Raw genomic sequence first — 20,356 nt, 5'->3', positions numbered from 1 at the left:
TCACCGTTTGAGAACTCATGCTAGGAGAGGGGATGAACCTTTCCTCAGAGATTGGGGACATTGTTCTAGCAGCATAACTAATAGTATATGAAGAGAGTTAGAGAGCTAGATGACTAGATGAATGAATAGATAAACAAAATGACAGACAGATAGAGAGATGATAGATAGATAGATAGATAGATAGAAAGAAATAGACAAACAAGGTAGAGAGAGAGACAGATAGATAAGGTAGGTATGTAATCAGATAGGCAGATAGACAATGTAGAAAGAGACAGACAGATAGGCAAGGTAGATAGACAAGATAGGTAGGTAGGCAAGTAGATAGACAGATAGATAGATAGATAGATAGATAGATAGATAGATAGATAGACAGACATAGATAGACAAATAGACACATAAAGTAGGTAAAGATAGATTATTTAGAATAATTTGGACTCATCTTGTGGAATGGTGGGAAATGACCAAGTCAAGAAACTTGTTTTCAAATTTCAACTTTGTCACCTGTATAAGTATGTCACTTACTTTTTAGTGAGTCACTTTACCTTCTGGGCCTGAGTTTTATCCTCGCTAAAATAACAGGGTCCCTACCAACTCTTAAGATTCTAAGATTCTATGACTTTAGCCTTAGAAAGCTAGCATCTCCACCCTGGAGTTGTAGATGACTCCTTGACATGCCTTTCCATTTTTAAAAATTAAAGATGATCAATGGCAGATTTGCCCTGAGGTTCTGGACTTGGTGGTGGGATGGCTGAAGCTGAAATAGCCTCCCCAGACACAGGAAACAAGTTGTGAGCTAACATTCTCATTGCTCTTCCTAAATAGTCCTGGGAAGCAGGATTCTGGCAACATGACCACTTGCTTCTGGACCCTGAGATGTCTTTCAAAATGGTTTCCCTTCTTTGAAAAGACTCAGAGATCTGGAGCTAGAGGTCATCTAGGTCCACCCCCTCATTGAACAGAAGGGAAAACTGAGGCTAAATAGCTTGTGTAAGGGTGCATGGGAAGTAAGCTTCAGGGGAAGGATTCCTAGGGCTCTTCCTCCTGTATCATTCAGTATGTTGCTTGAGAGTTCTTTTCAGTCATGTCTGACTCTCCATGACAAGCCAAGAATTTGGACTTTTCTTGGCAAAGATACTGAAGCAGTTTTGACATTTCTTTCTCCAGTTCATTTTACAGATAAGTAAACTGAGACAAAAGGGTGAAGTGATTTGTCCAGGGTCACATAGTGTCTGAGGCCATATTTGAACTCAGGAAGTGAGCCCCTCTTGAGAGCTTACTATCCAATTTATCTTCATATCTCTCTCAGTGCTTGATACCCATCTTTCAAAGCTATTCCTACCCGGGCTACTCACTACCTTTTCCTGCTTTCTGCTCTCCTCTTCATCACCTTTGCCCTCTGGCTTCCTTCATGTCTTAGATAAATTCCCGCCCAGGCCAAGTCCACCTCTTGGCTTCTCTGGTGCCCTTCAAGACCCAGCTCAAGATTCCCTTTTAACCAGAATCCTCATGTCCTCCCATATGCTGCTAGAACCATCCCCTTCTCCTTTATTCAACTCTATCTAACTCTGGAATATACCAAACACTCTTCACATGGTCTTCCCCACAAGAAACTGTTTTTGTCTTGCTTTACATTCCCAGAAACTAGTGCCCTTTATATAGCAAGTTGTTAATAAATATTTCTTGCCAGATAAATGAAGGCTTCCACAAGTGACAAGAATTTGTATCTCTATAGACCTGTCATGTTTGCTAGTCACTTTGTGCACATTATCTCACCTGAGATAGGAAGAAGTGGGTATGGCCATCTCCATTGTCCAGATGAGGACTCCGAGGCACAGAGAGTTTATAAAGTGACTCTACTATCAGCTATGGGTTTGAACTCATAACTTCTTGACTGCACAAATGAATCCAAGTCTTCCTGGCCTCTCTATCTACAGAATAACACTACTTCTTATTATATTCTCAACCCAAGGTTTGGGAAATGTAAATGCCAACCGGGAGACTGTGAGTGGTGGTTTTCTGAGCACATAGCCAAGACAGTCAAAAAAAGACCGGTTGCCTTTGAACCTAAATCCCAACACAAGAAAATGTGACTTTTTATAATCTGACAGATTCTTCCATAGACTCTCCTCAGGAGCTTGTATCTGTGTTGGAATGCTGATTTGGGGCTCAGGCTCAGAGCTGGGGATGAAGCAATTAAAGGGAGCTGCAGGAACTTTCTAGGCCAGGATTTCAGTATCCATGTCCAGCCCTCTCCAGGCATACTTTAACCCTCCTCTTCCCACCCCCATACAGTATCTAGAAAACTCTCTCCCACCCCAACAGGAAAATACACATTTGTCTCCGCCCCCCCCCAGAAAAAAATGCATCTCCATAGACATGTAGGGTCCTTGGTGATAGACTAACCATTCCATTTTTCAAAGAAGGAAACTGAGGTTCAGCAGTTTTCAGCAGTTAAGTGTTTTGTCTAAGGTTACACAGCCAGTAAATAACAGAGTTAATAATAGATCTCAGCTTTATTGATTCCAAATTCAGTATTCATTCTTTTTTTGTCTTCAAAAAGACTCTCAAGGCAAGGTCACTAGCCATGCCAACTTGTTAGAATTAGCCACATCACCTGCCTCCCTCTTCAAATACAAGACCTTAAAGAGTTTGTAGACATTTGGGAAAGTCACTGCTTCTCTGTGGACCTCAGCTTCCTCAAATGTACAATAAAGGAAGGGGCTAAGATGATCATGAGCCTTCTTGCTTTCATTTTCTAGTATTATATTTTATAAAGTCCATGTTGGAGCTAACTTCATCAACTCTATTTTCCTAGATCCTTGCTGGTTCTGATATTCTTTGGTTCTATGATTTTCACCTCCCTTCCAGTCTGACATTCCCAGTTCTAAGGCCCCTCCTGGTCCTTACATTCTAGGTTCTAAGGACTTTCCTAGATCTGACATTCTCAGTTCTAAGGCCCCTCTCAGTGATGATATTCTTTTCTGAACCCCACTCCACAAACAGCAGTTATGACATCCTCTGCTCCATGATGATCTCTCAGTTGGTCCATGAATTTTATACATGAGGAAGGGGGGGGGGAGTGGGAGAATTAGGAATTGGGGATTGGGCCTAGAAAATTGATCTAGCAAGAAAGGTTTGACTGACCATAGAATTATACCAATATGTTTTCTTATTCAAGATACCTATAGAATTGCTTGTCCTCAGGGAATCAAATGAGTCTTCAGTTAAGATAGTTCTTTTCAATTTACATTTATTAAGCACCCCCTATGGGTGTATATCCCATGATACTTATAACCTATTATGAGTAGAATTTGTGCCTTGAAATGCCTCCCCAAGGTGTGTTGATAGAATTGTTTAAATCTGTTTATACACGTGAACAAACTTCACTTGTGAGCCATAAATGCATTTGGTCCAGACTATTGGTGTGATCAATAGCAAATCAATTCTCATCCAACCTTAGCAGAGATGGATTAGGGGAGTAGAAGTCACAGTAAAGAGATAGAGAAAAGACAGGAACATAACAAAGGTATGAGATCAAGGTTCCTAGATCAAAAGCTGAAATGAACTTCAGAAGTCACTTTTATACAATTCCCTTATTTTACAAATGATAAAAAAGGGGATTCCTAGAATTTATGACTTGTCAGAGGTATTACAGGTGGTAAATCTCAAGAAAAAGGATTTGAATCCAGGCTGGGACTCCCACTTCCAAAGATAAGGCTTTTCCTACTGTACCCTATTGGGACTTCCATTCCTGGAAAGTTCATTACCCAGAAGCAAATGCTTACTAAAGATCCAAGAGAAGCCAAGGGGCTGGGAACTGGATCATAATCAGGAATCATTATGATCAAGTGAGAAATCCAATGCATATAATAGTGAGAACCTGCCCATCTTAGCAGGCTTAGTTTGTCATTTTACACATAATTAGCACTGATCAATAGCTCTTAATCAATGAATTCTACTTTCAGTCCCACCACTGACTAATTAGCTCAATGACCTCAAAAAATACAATTGACCTCCCTAGGCCTCAGGGTCCCAGGAGCATGTAGGGCCCTGGGTGAGACAATGCCTTAGGATCTTACCAGTTCTCAGACCTATGAATCAAGAAATGCATAGATACTAGAGACCTGGCCAAGGGAACAGATCATTATCAAGGAACATAGTAAGGGCACACACCACAAGGAGACTTTGAAATAAAAGGAATTCTTGCTCAGCCAGAAATTCATTTATGTGCTTAGGAGCTTCCCAGATATGGGCCTAGAGCTTAAATGATGAGAGATGTCTCATCGGTTGGAAGAAGTAAAGGAAAGATTTGAATCCGCACCTTCTAGTCCCAATGTCAGTGCTCATTCTACCTCACTACCCCACAAGTATGTCTCAGAGTTCTGACTGATGTTTTGGGATGTCCTGAAAGATCCTGAGATGAACTCTGGCTTCCATCCTTCTCTTCCCCAAAGACCACACCACCTAGAGACCCATGTATCTTGGCCCATGCTGCCCAGCTTCAAGAAAATGTAAATAAGAATTATTTCCTCATTCATGCTTCAAAGGTTTCCCAGGCCTCCCAGAGAGCTACCAACCTTTTGGGAAAGGAAGCCCATTGGTTACCTGTCATCACTAGTATAAGAGTCCACATCTTCCAGAGCAGCCTGCAGATCTGCAATTCGCCGGATGGATATCTCCAGGTCAGCCTGTAATGTCAGCCTCACTGCCAGGAGCTCCTCAACATGCTTTTCCTGTAAGATAGAGATGCCACAAGTTGGCAATCTATTTAAATATTTTATTTCTACCTTTTGTGTTCACTGTCACCTTCACCCAAGAGGTCTCTCCTTCCTTGCTAGAGAGCCATACCTTCTAATATATAAAAAGGAAAGAGAAAAAAGTCAACAGAGTAAGCAAAATATCAACCAAGTTTGGTATTCTATATGATGTTCCACACCTGAAAGCCCCATCTCTACCAATAAGGAAAAAGAATTACACCACAGCTCCCTCATTCTGAGTCCATATTTGGTCACTATAATTACTGATCATTGCTATAATAGTTGTGACTGATTCTGTGTTCTCATTGATCTCATTGTAGCCATTCTGTATATCCTGATTCAGCTTACTTTTCATTCTGCACCAATTACTCCGTTTTCCCCATGCTTCCCAGAATTAGTCTCAGTCATCATTTCTTACAGCATAGCAATGATCCATTGCATCCAGGTGACATCATTTCTTCAGTCATTTTCCAATTCATTGGATTATGGATTTAGAACTGAAAATGGTCCTTAGAATCTATCTAGTACAACTTTTTCATTTTACATGAGGAAACAAGACAGAGAGAAGTCAAATGACTTGTCAGAAGTTACACAACTCATTGATTCTGAATCAGAATTTGAACCCAGGACTCCTAATACACACCACTGCATTTTACTTGCTTCTAGCTTTTTGCTATTGCAACAAATGCTGTTGAGAGAAATTATTATCAATAACTAATTATTTGTGAAGATCCAGTTCCCCCCTCTTTTTCTAAAAGTCCTCATTTCAAAACTTCAGTCTCTTGAAGGACATTACTGATAATGAGAATGGATTAACTTTCTTAACATTCATTGTTCACACCCACCCAGATAGAGAAACCATTGTGCTTTACTCAGGTTTGGGTGGGGATAAATTCTTTTAATAGATTGCCCAAGGCTGAGAATAATTTAAAAGTAAATGACATAATCAAAGTTCATTTGAATAGGTTCAGCCCCTCACTATAATATTCATTCTCTCATTAATTGTTAATTAGCAAAAGTGGATTGTCATCCTTGGGAAGACTCTTTTAATAGGCATATGAGCCTGAAGATCTTTGATCTAAGAGAAAAAGGGCCAAATGATCACTCTTTTATTACAATGCTGGTATTATTAAAAAATAAAAAATAATTCAATTACCCAGAAATGATTATTTTTAACTTTGTCAGAAAAAAACATTAATATTGCCATAAGTATTTTGTATATGAGGGAGATTTTTCAGCTATTTGAAAGAATGTCAAGGTTCCCTGAAGGCCTGGATCATTCAAGGCTGTAAGGACTGGAATTGGGGAGCATCCTATAAATGGTGGTGAGAAACCCAAGCAGGTGGTGGTGGGAAAAGAATGACTGCTCCCTTTCTGTAGATGTTGCTCATTCCACCCCTCCCTGCCATCAGGAATAGGGCAGGCAGGTTGGGGCTATTTCTTCCTCTGAACTCCCATCCCATGATGCACTTCTTTTGTGATGCTAACTAACTAAAACCTCTTGCATCTTGAAGCAACTTCTGAACCTGGAAGTCAGAGGACATGTCATTTGTCTATCTTTGTGTCTCCCTAGTATCCAACATGTGTTAAATGGCTTAATACATGTTGGCTGACTTGGCAATGGTGTTGGCATTGACAATGATGAAACCAACTCCTGATGAAAGTTGTTATGTGTTAGGGCAGAGTAGAGGTTTCTCTCTCTTTGGAAACAAAATACAAAATGCGTGACCCTTTGTTGGGATGATTGTAAAGAAGGTTATCACTGCTGTATAGAGTAAACAAACACACCAGGGAAGCAGGATGATGCTGTAGGAAGAGCATTGTCTTTGGAGTCAGAAGTCCTGAGTTCAAATCCTGCCTCTGATCTCTTATAGCTTGTGTACTTGGGGGAAATCACTTCATTCCTCAGGCTCTCCGTTTCCTCATCTATAAAAGAAGGAAATTGGGCTAGATGACCTCTGAAGTCTCTTGCTCTTCTAGGTGGAGGTTCCTATGACCGCTAATATTCTTTCCAGCTCCAGACTTCTATGATCCAAGCTGAAGCGGGAAACTCAAAGTGCATTTTCTTTACCCATTCAAAAAAGCAAGCAGAACGAAATCAAAACCAGTCCAATAAAAACCCAAACCCTCAACTCTGTTCCAATCCACATCAAGTCCCAGAATATCCCTTAACCCAACCTCCTTTCTTTGAAGACAAAACTTTCAAGTGAAGAATTGTGTGCTCAGACAATCTAGAGCCCCAGATTGATGCAGGAATGTGTGTCACATTCAGGGAAAAGGTTTTCCAGTGATTGTTGTCTATTCGTTAGGAATTCTGTCCTGGTCTTACTATGACAGGCCACTTGTCTCACATGGGATAGTGAGAATGGAATATTTGGACAATCTCCCTCACTTTAAATCAATCTTATTTGCAAGTCATGATATCACTCCCTTGATGTCGTGACCTTCTTCAATACCAAGAGCAACTATGACCTTGCCATTCCCAAGGAGAGGAAGCATCAGCATTCTGAAAACTAAGAAGCATTCCTTGGTTATAGTATTCAAGGATTCCAAAAGCTCTGCACTGGAAAGGCTTCAGAGACCATTCAGGCCAACTCAGCCCTAAATTAGAATCTCTCCAATAGCAAGAACTCAACAAGTGTTTATCCCATCCATTTTCAAAACAGTCTGGGGAAGGGAGACACTACTTCCAGTTTGAAGGTGCATTTGAGGGTAGTCTTATTTTTAGAAACTCTTTTCTACATCAAATCTAAATATATCTATAACTGAAACTTTTCTCTCCAAGATTATTTGTGATTTCTTGAATATTGTGTCTAAGGTTCTGGTCCATTGTAGCCTATACATTCTAGATTCAATTACCTGTGTTCTAAGTTCCCTTCCATTTCTGAATTCCACATTCTAGGTTCCCTTGGAAGTCTGACTTTTTCTGATCTGTGTTCAAAGTTCCTTTCCAGCCATGACCTTTGGTATTCTATTATTCTTCCCAGGAAGGAGCTTCAGATTGACTGACTATACAAGTCTAAGGGAAAAGAAGTCAAAGGCAAAAATTGCAGTTGTGTTGTATGCAAAAGAATGATCTTTTGAAGGACTTGGGTCTTTGACTAAAGAATTATATTCCTTTCCAGAACACAAAGACCATCAAGAGCATTGCCTTCCAACACAGAACATCTCAAGGCATAGAAGGAGCAATCCTCCAGAGGAGATGTTTTCTTCAAAGTTGCCTTCAGGTTTTAGAATGGAATGTATTTTTTCTTTCTTTTTTCAGTATGTGGGGCACTATTTACTTTCCTAAATTTCTGACTCAGGTTACTATATAAAATAAGCATGCTCTATTATTACACTGCCCAGCTACTGCTAAAGAAAAGTTCCTCTTAATTGGGATGACAGGGGTAGGAGGAAACCAGACTGTGATTTCTGATCTGTGTGGGTAAGTCACATTTAGATAATTGATATAACTCATTTCAGAGTCAGAGAAAATTACCTAGACAGGCCTCCTACTCCAAAAAAAAAAATCTTCTCATCAGTACCCTTAGCATGGGTCATCTACCGTCTTGCAATGACAGGGAGTTCACCACCCAGAGGGCAGCCAAGGCCATTGTTGGATGGCTCCTATTCTTTATATTGAGTTAAAATCTGGTCTTTCTCACTTCTTCCCCATCTGTCATCTTGACCTCTATTAAATTCTGATATCTCTGGAGAAGAGAGGGAGACCGATCATTTGACACAGCTCTGACTCACAAATTCAATTCACTTATAAGTCAAGGAATCTTCCGCCTGATGTCATCAGTCCCCTCCAAGAACAAAGGACAACAACTCAGTGGCCTAACAGAATTGGTGGCATTCTTGAGTTCTGGATTCCAATCCCAGAGGGAATTCCTTGGGGCAAAATCACTGTTTTGGTCTCAGCCTCCTCCCTTGTAAAATTAAAGTCCTAGATGATGACACCCCAGAGTCCACTTGCTTTAAGATTCTAAGTCTCTAGAAAGTGTTAAAAAGTTGTCATGTTTCCATATTGCCCATCACCAAGAATAATATCTAGAACAAAACAAATACTTAATTGATGCTCACTGGACTCAATCCATTAATAAGTATTTGGTAAGTACTTAACAGGTGAGAGGCATCATGGAACAGGAGAGGTAGTTCCTAAGTCAAGAAGAGCCTTGGGTTCAAGCTCCTATCTCTGACACATTTTGGCTTGTATGACTCTGGTGCCTCTCAGTGTCCCAGTCAACTAAAACTCTTATTTGGATTAATTTGTAGGGGGGGAAGGGTCCTCACTGACAATTTGTTACAGCAATGAAATCCAGGCTCCAATCCATTGATTCATTTAAACCCAATAACCTTTCATTAATCCTTCTTACCAATTCCCCTCCTAGTTCCCTTCACTTATTTTGTTCTTTAATAGGTCTTTCAGAGCAGGTACTGATCTGTATTGAGAGTCTATTTCTCCAGCAAAGCAATAGAAATTCCACAGTAATGAAATGATAGATCTGGTTTTTTTTTTTTTCAAAAAAAGAAAAAAAAAGTTCCAGGCACTATTCTAAGCTTAGGGAAATAAACCGTCCGCCTCCATTCTCCAGGTTTCTCCAATATTCCTTCTTTGGATAACTACATATACCTCATTTGCTTCAGAAAGAAGGCTTTCATGAGAAAAGATTGAGGTATCTGAAGAAGTCAGAGAAGAAAAAGTGGGGGAAGGGTCCCCATCCCTATCTATGACTGACTTTTGTATTCAATAGGAAGCAGTAGGGTAGTGGCTGAGGCTAATCCATCAGTCATACTGCTTGCCTTAGGAACTATCAACCATTTCACAGGGAACCAGAAGCCTTTGCTTTCTCCCAGAATTGAGGAGAGAGGAGAGAGAGAGGAGGAGAGAGAGAGAGAGAGAGAGAGAGGAGAGAGAGAGAGGAGAGAGAGAGAGATGAGAGAGAGAAAGAGAAATGCAGTAGAGGCAACTGAACATCTGAACCACCACAAGGGCCAAGTCAAACCAAGCCAGGCATGAGGGGGAGAGGTGAGCAGGGCTTCTGCAAATTTCAGTTGATTGAAGTTGCCAGCTGTAAAATTCCCATCTCAACGGTGACAAGGTGAGAGATGATTTGCAGCTCTGGCAACGACAGGCCTTCAAATAGGAGCCAGCCTTGCTGTCAGAGTCCATAATGGAAGCTACAGAATCACAGGGCAAGCTGGCCTTAGGGGAATAATGGTGAAGTTCATAAAGACATGCAAAGGAGTATTCAGCCTCAGACTGTCCAGAATCCTGTGGGTTTGGGGAGGGGAAACTAGGTACCTCTTAGAACCCTTGGCTCTAACTTAACCCACTTCTTGCTGACTTTCTGAAGTTTCAGTAATGGGATGTTTCAGAAACTCTGACTCACTTTCTCAGTAGAGAGGAACTTGGGATTCCATAAGGGAAGGCCATAGGCTGGATGAAGCAATCTCAGGATAAAAAAAGGCAGCACTAAGTAGCCCTCTATCACTATGTCAACCCCCAGCTCTCTCAGAGGATGGCTAACTAGAAAGGAATAGTCTCTTCAGGTACAGTCAACGTTCCATATGAGCTCTTATGTTGCTGTTGTTGCCATTTAGTTGTTTTCAATTGTATCCCAACTTTCTGTGACTCCATTTGGGGGTCCTCTTGGCATGGGAGTGGATTTGCCATTTCCCTTCTCCAATTCTTTTTTACAGATGAGAAAAGTAACTTCCCCAGGGTCACACAACTAGTAAGCATCTGAAGCCAGATTTGATCTCAGGAGATGATTCTTTCTGATTCCAGGTCTGGTACTCTCTTCACTATGCCACCTGGCTGTCCCAATTATCTAGTAACAGAGGGGAATCATAGGATTGTCTAAATCTGGAAGGGACGCCAGGGGTCATCTAGTGAAATTCCTTCATTTTATACATGAGAAAATTAAGGACTAGGAAGATTTTAAGTGATTTGTCCGTGGTCAGCAGAGTCCTTCGACTTCAAGACAACTTGTTGGGCTACCCAAAATCCTTTGCTGCATCATTTATTTTCTGCTGCCTACCTTTTGGACATTTTCCAATTACTGAGAAAAGATTGATTGGAAGCTGGCAGTGCCTAAGGGAGTTTTTGATGAGGGAGATGCAAGGAGGGATTGAAAAGCTCTGTGGAGATTGTTTCAGTCCTATCTTTGTATCCACAATATATTGCATTGTTTCTTGTTTACAAACTAGCCAATAGTTGATCCTAATAAGGCTTTAGCTGTAAGGAAAGAGATATATGTCCACTGTTACTTCTGAGTGTCAACGTTAACTATATATTATGTTAAAACATTGACTATTCCTGATTTCTATTAGAAATCTGGTTCTAATCCACCTTTCCCAACATGTTATACATTACCCTCCTTGCTATGCCCTTTAGTCCAATCATATTGACCTTCTTTCTATTTCTCTCACTTGATTCCATTTCCTACCTCCATGGTTTTTTTTTTTTTTTTACTGGCCACCGTCCATATCTGCAAACATTGCATTCTTATCCCTGATTCTTGGATTTCTTCAAAATGCAGCATAAATGATACCTTCTATGCAAAGTTTCTCTTACCTTCTTTTGTTTCTAGAACTCTCCCCTCAAATTATATTTATTTAGGAGGTTGTGAGAGGATTGGGAGATTGATGCATTGCTGGTGGAGCTGTGAACAGATCTGGAGAGCAATATGGAACTATGCCCAAAGAGCAATAAAACTGTTCATACCCTTTGACCCAGCAATTCCAATTCTAGGTCTATATCCAGAAGAAATCATAAAAATTGGGAACAGTCCTACATGTTCCAAAATATTTGGTAGTGGGAAAGAATTGGAAATTGAGGGAATGCCCATCAATTGGGGAATGGCTGAACAAGTTATGGTACATGAATAGTAAGGAATTTTATTGTTCTATAAGAAACCATGAATGGTCGGACTCTAGAGAAGCATGGAATGAGTTACAGGATCTGATGCTGAGCAAAGGGATTAGAGTCAAGAGAACAATGTATACACCAACAACATTATGAGATGAACAGCCTTGATGGAAGCAACTCCTTTTGACATTCCAGAGAGCTAGGCCAACTGTATTAGACTGGTTATGGATTATGTTATCCCCAAACAGAGGAAGAAAAACAAAACAAAACACACAGGAAAAAACCACCCCTACCGAATCTGATGAACACTTTATAAAAATGTATCTCTTTCCCTTAATCTTGGTTCCTCATGCCAAAAATTACTAATTGGTAAATATGTTTAACAAAATATGTATGTAAAATGCTAACCTGACTGTTCCCTGCTGTGGGCAGGGGGGTGGGAAGGAAGGGTGAAGGGAAATTTTGTAACTTGGAAATAAGCATATACAAATGGATGAAAATTTAAAAAATAGAAGCAGCTGCATAGAGCACTGGCCCTGGAGTCAGGAGGACCTGAGTTCAAATCTGAACTCAGACACTTGATAATTACCTAGCTGTGTGGCCTTGGGCAAGCCACTTAACCCTGTTGCCTTGCAAAAATAAAAAAAAAGTAAAAGTAAAATAATTAAAATTATATGTTGTATAAACATTATGTATGTATATATAAATACATATATTTATATATATTATATAACAATTAATAATACTTAGCATTTATATAGCACTTTTGTCTTTTGCACAGATCTTTGAAAACATCCCATTTGATCCTCATAAAAATCCCTACTTTACAGAAAAGGAAGCTGAATTTTAGTTATGTGACATGGCCAAGGACACAAGTGAGTCTTTAGAATCCATGACTCTCTCAACAAAGTTCACTCTGCTTCTTCCAGCTTGCACATTATGACTTCCTGTTTTCCCAGAGAATTCTCTACATTTTCTGTAGTCAAAGTGGGATATTCTCTTCTATGGCTTACAACACAGTACTTCTCATGGATGTTGAGCAATAGAAAAGGCAGGAAGTCTGGACAACTTCTCCCACTCAACCAGTGGAGCTGACTCCTTGAAAACAATTGAGATAAAGAATTTGACGGGAGAGGTCTTGAATTATCCATGTATTTCATTTAACCAGGTCTTTGCTTTCTTCCACTAGGAGGGAGTAAAAGCACTTTTTTCCTAAGTTCCAATAGAAGAAAATATATGGAATTAGGGTTCTTTCCCTTCTCCTCTCATCCCTCAGATATCTTATTCCATTATCTTCTCCTTTACTCCCATCTTTCATGAAAATGGGGCCATCCTCCTTGACAAGGAAAGCTCCTCTAGATGGTTCCTTGATCCCATTGTATTCTGCTTTCTCCAGCAGAGTGCCCCCAGCTATCATACTCACTCTCAAATCTTTAGACTCTTCCAATCTCCTGACTATTTTTCTAATTCCTACAAACATGCCCAGGTCCCCTCCATTCTCCATCCTTAAAAACAAAATTGTTCCCTTGGTTCTACTATCTCTTATAGTTATCATCCTATGTCTATTCCCTCTGGCAGCTAAACTCCTTGAGAAAGTCATCTATGTTTTATTGCCTTCACTTCCTTCTCTCTCAATTCTAAACTTTCTGCAATGTGACTCCCAACCTTTGCATTCAACTAAAAATTTGCTTCCAAAATCACCAGTGATCTTTTCATTGCCAAACTGAATGACCTTTTTTCAATCCTGATCTTCCTTGACTTCTCTAAAACTTCTGACATAGTCAATCAATTTCTTCTGCTTACTAGGCTTTCCTCTCTGAGTTTTCATAACACAGCTCTCTCCTAGTTCTCTTCCCACATGTATGACTACTCTGTCTCAGTCTCTTTTTGCTGGATCTTTAACCACTCATTGTGAGAAGTCCCCAAAGCATCCTCTAGGTCCTCTTTCTACTCATTTGATGATTTCATCAGCTCCCATGAATTAAATAATAATAATTTCTATTCAGATGATTCATAAATATGAATATTATGGATGTATACATGTATGCATGTATGTATGTATGTATGTATTTCCAAACCTAACCTCTTATCTGACTTCCAGTCTTACAATACTAGTTCTTTTGGACCATTTCAAATGGGATATCCCACTTCAAACTGGAATCTTCAACTCAACATGGACCCAGGAGGCTACAAATGTACAAATACATTCTAGAATTTTGCTCATTTGTTCTTTGTTTTTTTTCTTAAAACCTTCCCCTTCTAAACTTCCTTATATACAAATACATTCCAGAATTTTGCCATTTGTTCATTGCTTTTTCCTCAAAATCTTCCTCCTTCTAAACTTCCTTTTTAGACTAAAGAGTCTCACCATCATCACAGTCCTCCAGGATCACAAACTTGATATCATCTTTTGATGTCTTACTATCTCCCCTAACTCCTCCCATATCCAATCCCATATCTAATCTATTGCCAAATCTCCTCATTTCTACAATCATACCATCTCTTTTATATTTCCCCTCCTCCCTTTCACACAGATCCCATTCTAATGCAGGTGCTCATCACCTTATGCTTGGACCATTAACAATGGCTTGTTGTTTGGTATTCCTGATTTAATGCTTAAATCTTTTTGCATTGTCCTCTACTCAGTTTGCAAGTGATTTTCTTAAAGGGTAGACCTGTTGATGTCACTTCTCTACTCTGTAAATGCCAATGACTCCCAATTATATCTAGGATAGACTATTAAATCATCTGTTTGGCATTTAAAACCCACAACCTGACCCCCAGCAGCCTTTTACCTTTCCAGTTTCTTACAGTTTTCTCCCATCCTCATATTCTGTGATCCAGTCACACTATGTTCCTTGCTGTTCCTCAAAGAGAACATTCCATTTCCTAATCCTGGGTTTTTAGACTGGCTGTCCTGAATGCACTCCTCACCTGTACCTATTGGCTTTCCTGGCCTTCTTCTTCAGTTAATCAGCAAGGATTTATGAAACCCTTACCATGTGGCAACACTGTACTAAGGCACTCAGCACAAAAACTATTTTTATTTTTTTGGAGGGGGCAGGGTTGGGGTTAATTGACTTGCCCAAGATCACACAACTAGCTATTAGAGGTCAGATTTGAACGCAGGTTCTCTTGCTCTAACCACTGCACCACCTAGCTGCCCCCATAAAACTATTTTACACAAAATCCACACCCTTCTCTCACTGTTCTGAGATCACTTTCTGGTACCCCTTGGAATTTCTGACAGACATAGAATTGTTTGCCTATTGTCTCCCTATTAGAATATGAGCACCTTGAAGGCATGTCTTTGCCTTTCTGTGTCTCCAGCTCTTGGGACAGTACTAACATATTAAAAAGCATTAAATAAATGCACAATAGTTGACCTTAGTTTGAGAATGACCTTTGAGCTGTGATTTCAGGGGCACTGTCTGCCAATAGCCTCTCCACTATTCTCTCCCATTATCGTGGAATATCATTCATTTGGGTTATGGTGATATGTCATAAGGATGAGATAAAGAAAAGATCTCAGGTCTAGGGGTCAAGAGTCTCAAATTCTAGCTCTGCTACCACCAGTTTCAGGGATATTGGACAGAGCACTTCTCCACTCTGGGCCTCAATTTTCCCATCTGTATAATGAGGATATGGGACTAGATGATATCCAGTCTTTTTTGGTTTTAACATTCTCTGTCTTTAAGATAGGATAGGTAGTCCAAAAAATAAAGACAGGGAAAGATGTGCTTGTCACATAATGAGAGGAAGAGATGGTTTGTAAAAAAGATCACTGATAGTCAAGGGATGGAGCCCCAGAAGTTGTGATCCCCTGTACTTATAGGAGGACAGGAGCAGAATCAAACAGAATGGGAAGGCATAGGAAAGCTTGCAATAGGCATCCTGGAGGGAATGTCCACCATGGTGACACAATAGATCCATTGAAGCATTTGGAGTTTGTTAACATGATGGGAGATATAGTAAGTGTTTAATAAGTTTATTGTTTTGAATTGGATTATTATTAAATTGACTTATGCTATAAGGGAATGGATTTCGATGTGATCAGATTTTGCTAGAAAGGAAGAGATCAAGACTTATCTATCCTGCATGGGTGACCTTAAATTTGAGGGTTCAAGATTCCCAGGGGATCATGTCTGACCATATGGTGACTGGCAAAAAAAAGAAGAGAGAAAACTAAGAACAGACATAACGGCCATCATAATTCCATTCAAGGTCTGTGCTGAACTTATTTTTATATCTTGAATCTCCAATTTTAAGAGCATTCCATAATCTTTCTTTGGCATCTTCCTTTAATCCTGGTCCTCATCATCCCCACTTCCTCATCCCATGAGAATTCTTACCAAGGAATTCATTGGAAGAATCCTGAGCAAAAATGAGTAAGCAATCAGCAGCCAATCAACCAAACAGCCTCCTTCAAAACTCCCACTCAACAAACAGATGAAAACAGCTGATTACAGATGTAAGCCATCAAGCAAAATAGAGTCAACATATACTATACACAAAACTAGTGCCCTCAGCATGCTGATAAGGAAAGGGAGACGACCCAAGGAAAGCTTCAGAACCAGGGAGAGCAGTCAGCAATTCTATGAATGAATGTCTCATGAAACCAAAGCTGGGAAGAACCCCAAAGGTCATCTAGTTCAACTCCCCCACTTTGCAGATGGTTCAGGGAAGTTAAATGAATGATCCAAGGTTAGACAGGAAGCAATAATCTGAAATTGGATTCGAACTAAGGTTTTCTAATATAGGGGCAGCTAGGTAGCAAAGTAGTATTAGACCTGGAATCAGCAAGTGTTCAAATCTGGTGTCAGAAACTTACAAGCTGTGTGACCCTGGATAAATCATTTTACCTTATTGACCTTCATCTGTCAAATAAGCTCAAGAAGGAAATGGTAAACCACTCCAGTATCTTTGTCAAGAAAACCCCCCAAAGAGTCAAAAGAGTCAGATAGAACGGAAAATGACTAAACAACAACGATCATGACTCTAGAGTTCTTTCCATTGAACCAGGCCACCTTCTATATAATACTCTTTAATAGATTCTGGTGGGAAGCAGGAATAACGCTTCCAAATAACACAAGGTCATAGGATTTAAAGACAGAAAGAAGCTTGGAGATGACTTAATTCAAACTCTTCTTTTAAAAATAAAAAAAAAAACTGGGGGCAGCTAGATGGCACAGTGGAGGGCAGCTAAGTGGTGCAGTGGAGAGAGCACTGGCCCTGGAGTCAGGAGTATCTGAGTTCAAATCCGACCTCAGACACTTACAATTGCCTAGCTGTGTGGCCTTGGGCAAGCCACTTAACCCCATTAATCTAACAGGCAGACATTAGAAAGCTTTATTTCCAGGCTGAAGTGGGGCGGTTCTGAAGTTCATAGTGGGAGGAATGACATTCATAGTAAATAGTAGAATCAAGATATGAACCCAGCTCCTCCAACCTGAAATCTAGTGTTCTTTCAACACTACAATGGCTTTCAAAATTCCTTACTCCCTTCCTTCACTGATAGAAGAAAGTGGCCTGATAAATGTGTAAATATGAATGTTAAATGCATATAATAATTGTCATACAATAAAATACACAATGCTGAATTTCATTATTAACAGTGAGAGTAGGCAAGCTGCTTTCCTATTTCTTGTTAAACTAGACCCTTCCCCTTTCTCTTTAGCAATTTGGAACATCATGAACCAACCTAATTAAGGGGAAATAACGGAAAGGCATGATTTTCATAAATTAGCATAAGCTCTGAAGTTGAGAGGCGCTGTGGGAAAATGAAGAAAATATAAGCCAGAGAGTCAGGAAAATCTGGATTTCAATATGGCCTTTGATATTTACTAGTTGGGTGACTATGATCAAGTCACTCAGTCTTCCTTAGCCTCAATTGCCTCGTATGTAAATAGATATGATAATAATGATGAAAATAAAAAGAGTTAACATTTATAGTGCACTTAAAATTTGCAGAATGTTTACATATATCATTCCCTTTGATCTTCACAACAACTTAGAGAGGTTGATGGTGTTATCTTCATTTTACTTTAATACTTCCCTAATTCTCATGAAGATTTAGAGAAATTAAGTTCATCAAGTACTTGGAATCATAGATAAAAAATTGACCTTGAAACCTGAGTTCAAATTCTGCTTCACATGCATACTGACTGGTGACCCTTGGCAAGTCATTTAACCTTCAAGTGTCCCAGGAAATTCTCTCTAAGTTTCATAGAAGGTGCCAAGTTGTAGGTTAAAAGAAATTTCTTATACTGATGGAATCAGAGGTTTTTCCCCTTTAGAAATATTAAAAAAAAAGGCAGAGGATGAAAGATTGTAGGAAAGGGGAGGCAAATAAAGAGGAGGAGGAGGTCAGAATAAAAGGAAGGGGAAGAGGAAGGTCAGAATAAAGGAAGAAGAGCCTTCCAATCCATCAGCTTATCTAGAACAAAGGTCCTGTTCCAAGGTGTTCTTGACAGATGGATGGACACTTCCAGGGCTGAGAACCTTTGCCCATCCCTGCCATTGTATAGCTGACTACATCCAGATGTCATGCTAACAAAGTTGGATTAATTAGTTCTTGTAATTGAAGCTGAAGATAATTAATGATACAGTTAATTAATTATCAATTATATCATTAGAGGCATAATCCCTTCCACATACTCCACATTCCAGGCAACACATGATATGAACTATTGTCCCACATTCTCTTATCTTTGCAATCTGAACCCTACCCCACTTCAGCCTGGACTATAATAACCCTTTCTAATGTCTGCCTGTTAGATTAAACAATTCTGCAAATAATATAGCATAGCGGGAAAGTCCCCAAGACCAGTGATTCATGAGGCCTTGGTTTGGATCCTATCTCCAGTTCTAATTCAGTGTGCTACTTTAGGCAGTCATTTGCTCTCTCTGGTCTCAGTTTACCCACCTCCAGTAGAATAGGGTGCCTATAGAGGGTCCCATTTCTAAGAGTCTATGATCTAAGACCCATTCTAGATCCACATTCTATATTCTAGCTCCCATCCCAGTCAATGAACAATCATTTGTTAGGGATCAACTGTGGCACAGTGGTAGCATTGGGACTACAAGGAGGAGTTGGAAACAGTCTTGCTACCTGTACAGCTTCCATTCAATCTATCCTAGCTCACTCCTGCATTTAGTCTTCATCTATTAAGCCTTCTCTTTGGTATTCAGTGTCAACGTTTTTCTCATCTTTGACTTTCTATGCTCTATGATATCTCCCCATACACAGCCACGTCAGCATTCAGCATTCAATAGTCTAAAGTTTCTCTAAGATCTGACATTCTACAATTGGCTAAATGATGCAATGGATAGAGCACCAGGCCTGAAGTCAGGAAGTCCTGAGTTCAAAATCTCATTCAGATTTACTTGCTTGTATGACCCTAGGCCAGTCTCTTAAACTCTATTTTCCTCAGTTTCTTGTCTGGAAAATGAAAATAATGAAAAGAAGCATAATGCCTACCATGGTTGTGAGGATCAAATGAAATAATAATTATAAAATACTTAGTACTTACAATATTATAATATAATTATAATGATAATGGCTAGTAACTGGCCACAGTAAGCACTATGTAAATGTTGGCTATTACTACTATCTGTTCTAAAACCACCTCCAGCTCTGACATTCTCTGTTCTAAGACTCAACCTGTTTGTGTGCATTTAGGTTCAGAGAGGGCCAAACCAAAGAAAGAATTAGCATTGGCAGTGAGTTCCTCCCAGCTCTGACATTCTCTGTTCTAATCAAAATCCAATTTAAGTCTTATTTTTGCACCTGCCACAGCCTTGGAAGCAGAGGTTCGATACAGAAAAAGAGTGAACTTGATAGAGATGACATTTTATAGACCCTGTCTCTCCACTGACCTACATTTTTCCATATCAATAGTTGAAACATCCTTGACCTTACTAATAACCCTGAAGCCCTTGTAAGAGTCTAGAAGTGCCTAACACATCACTCAAAACCCAACCAACGTCCACTATGTTATTCTCATCTGGATGAATTTCATCACACTGTGATTCTTTGAAAACTGATAATCCATTTAGAACCCAGGTAGTATTGACTACTCATGCCTCTTCCCATGTGAATACCTCAGGTGGTGCCCTCTGGTCACTGAGGTATGATGGAATGAGCGATGAGCTGTCATTCAAGGGATATGGATTCTAATTCTTTCTCTGCTCTTATTACCTTAGCAAGGAATTCACTGCTCAATGGTAGTATCCATTTTGCATCAATAACTCTGGTTAATTCATTTTTGCACTGCTTTAAAATCTGCCTCTGTTGGCTTGGAATGAGGCGAGTTCATTCCCCTTCTTTGGGTCTCAGTTCCTTCCTATGTGAATTAGTAGTGAATTGATGGGGTAAAGCAGAAGGAGCCAGTAACCTGGGAATAGGTAGCAACATGGGATCAAGTCTGACTTCTGACTCACACTAGTTGTGTGACTATGGGCAAGTAGTTTCCCTCCACTGAGAGCTTATAATCATTGATGTCCCTTCCTTTTCAAAACTACTATGGGCTAGGTGGATATATAATCTAGAGATGACAAGAGGTGGGGTCAGGGGAGTATGATAATCAACTTCAAGTGTCTAAAGGGCCCTCTTAGGGGAAAAGGGTGTTGATTTAGTCTGTGAGAACTCAGAAGGAGGAGAATAAAGATGAAGAAGAAATACTACTCCCACTACTACTACTACTACTACTACTTTTGTTTCTGCCGCCACTGCTGTTGC

The 20,356-nt window shown here is 39.8% G+C and overlaps 1 protein-coding gene across 1 annotated transcript in view; it reads right to left on the bottom strand.

The window, feature by feature from the left end:
* Positions 1-20,356, bottom strand: part of MYO18B (myosin XVIIIB) — a 362,548-nt gene that overhangs the window by 49,559 nt on the left and 292,633 nt on the right. Inside the window, 1 exon segment of the mRNA XM_074206167.1 lies at positions 4,606-4,733. Within this exon segment, the coding sequence (XP_074062268.1) occupies positions 4,606-4,733 (128 nt within the window).

This window comes from Macrotis lagotis, chromosome X, assembly GCF_037893015.1.
Source record: "Macrotis lagotis isolate mMagLag1 chromosome X, bilby.v1.9.chrom.fasta, whole genome shotgun sequence".
NCBI classification, from domain to species: Eukaryota; Metazoa; Chordata; class Mammalia; order Peramelemorphia; family Peramelidae; genus Macrotis; species Macrotis lagotis.
This window is presented reverse-complemented; position numbering and strand designations above follow the sequence as displayed.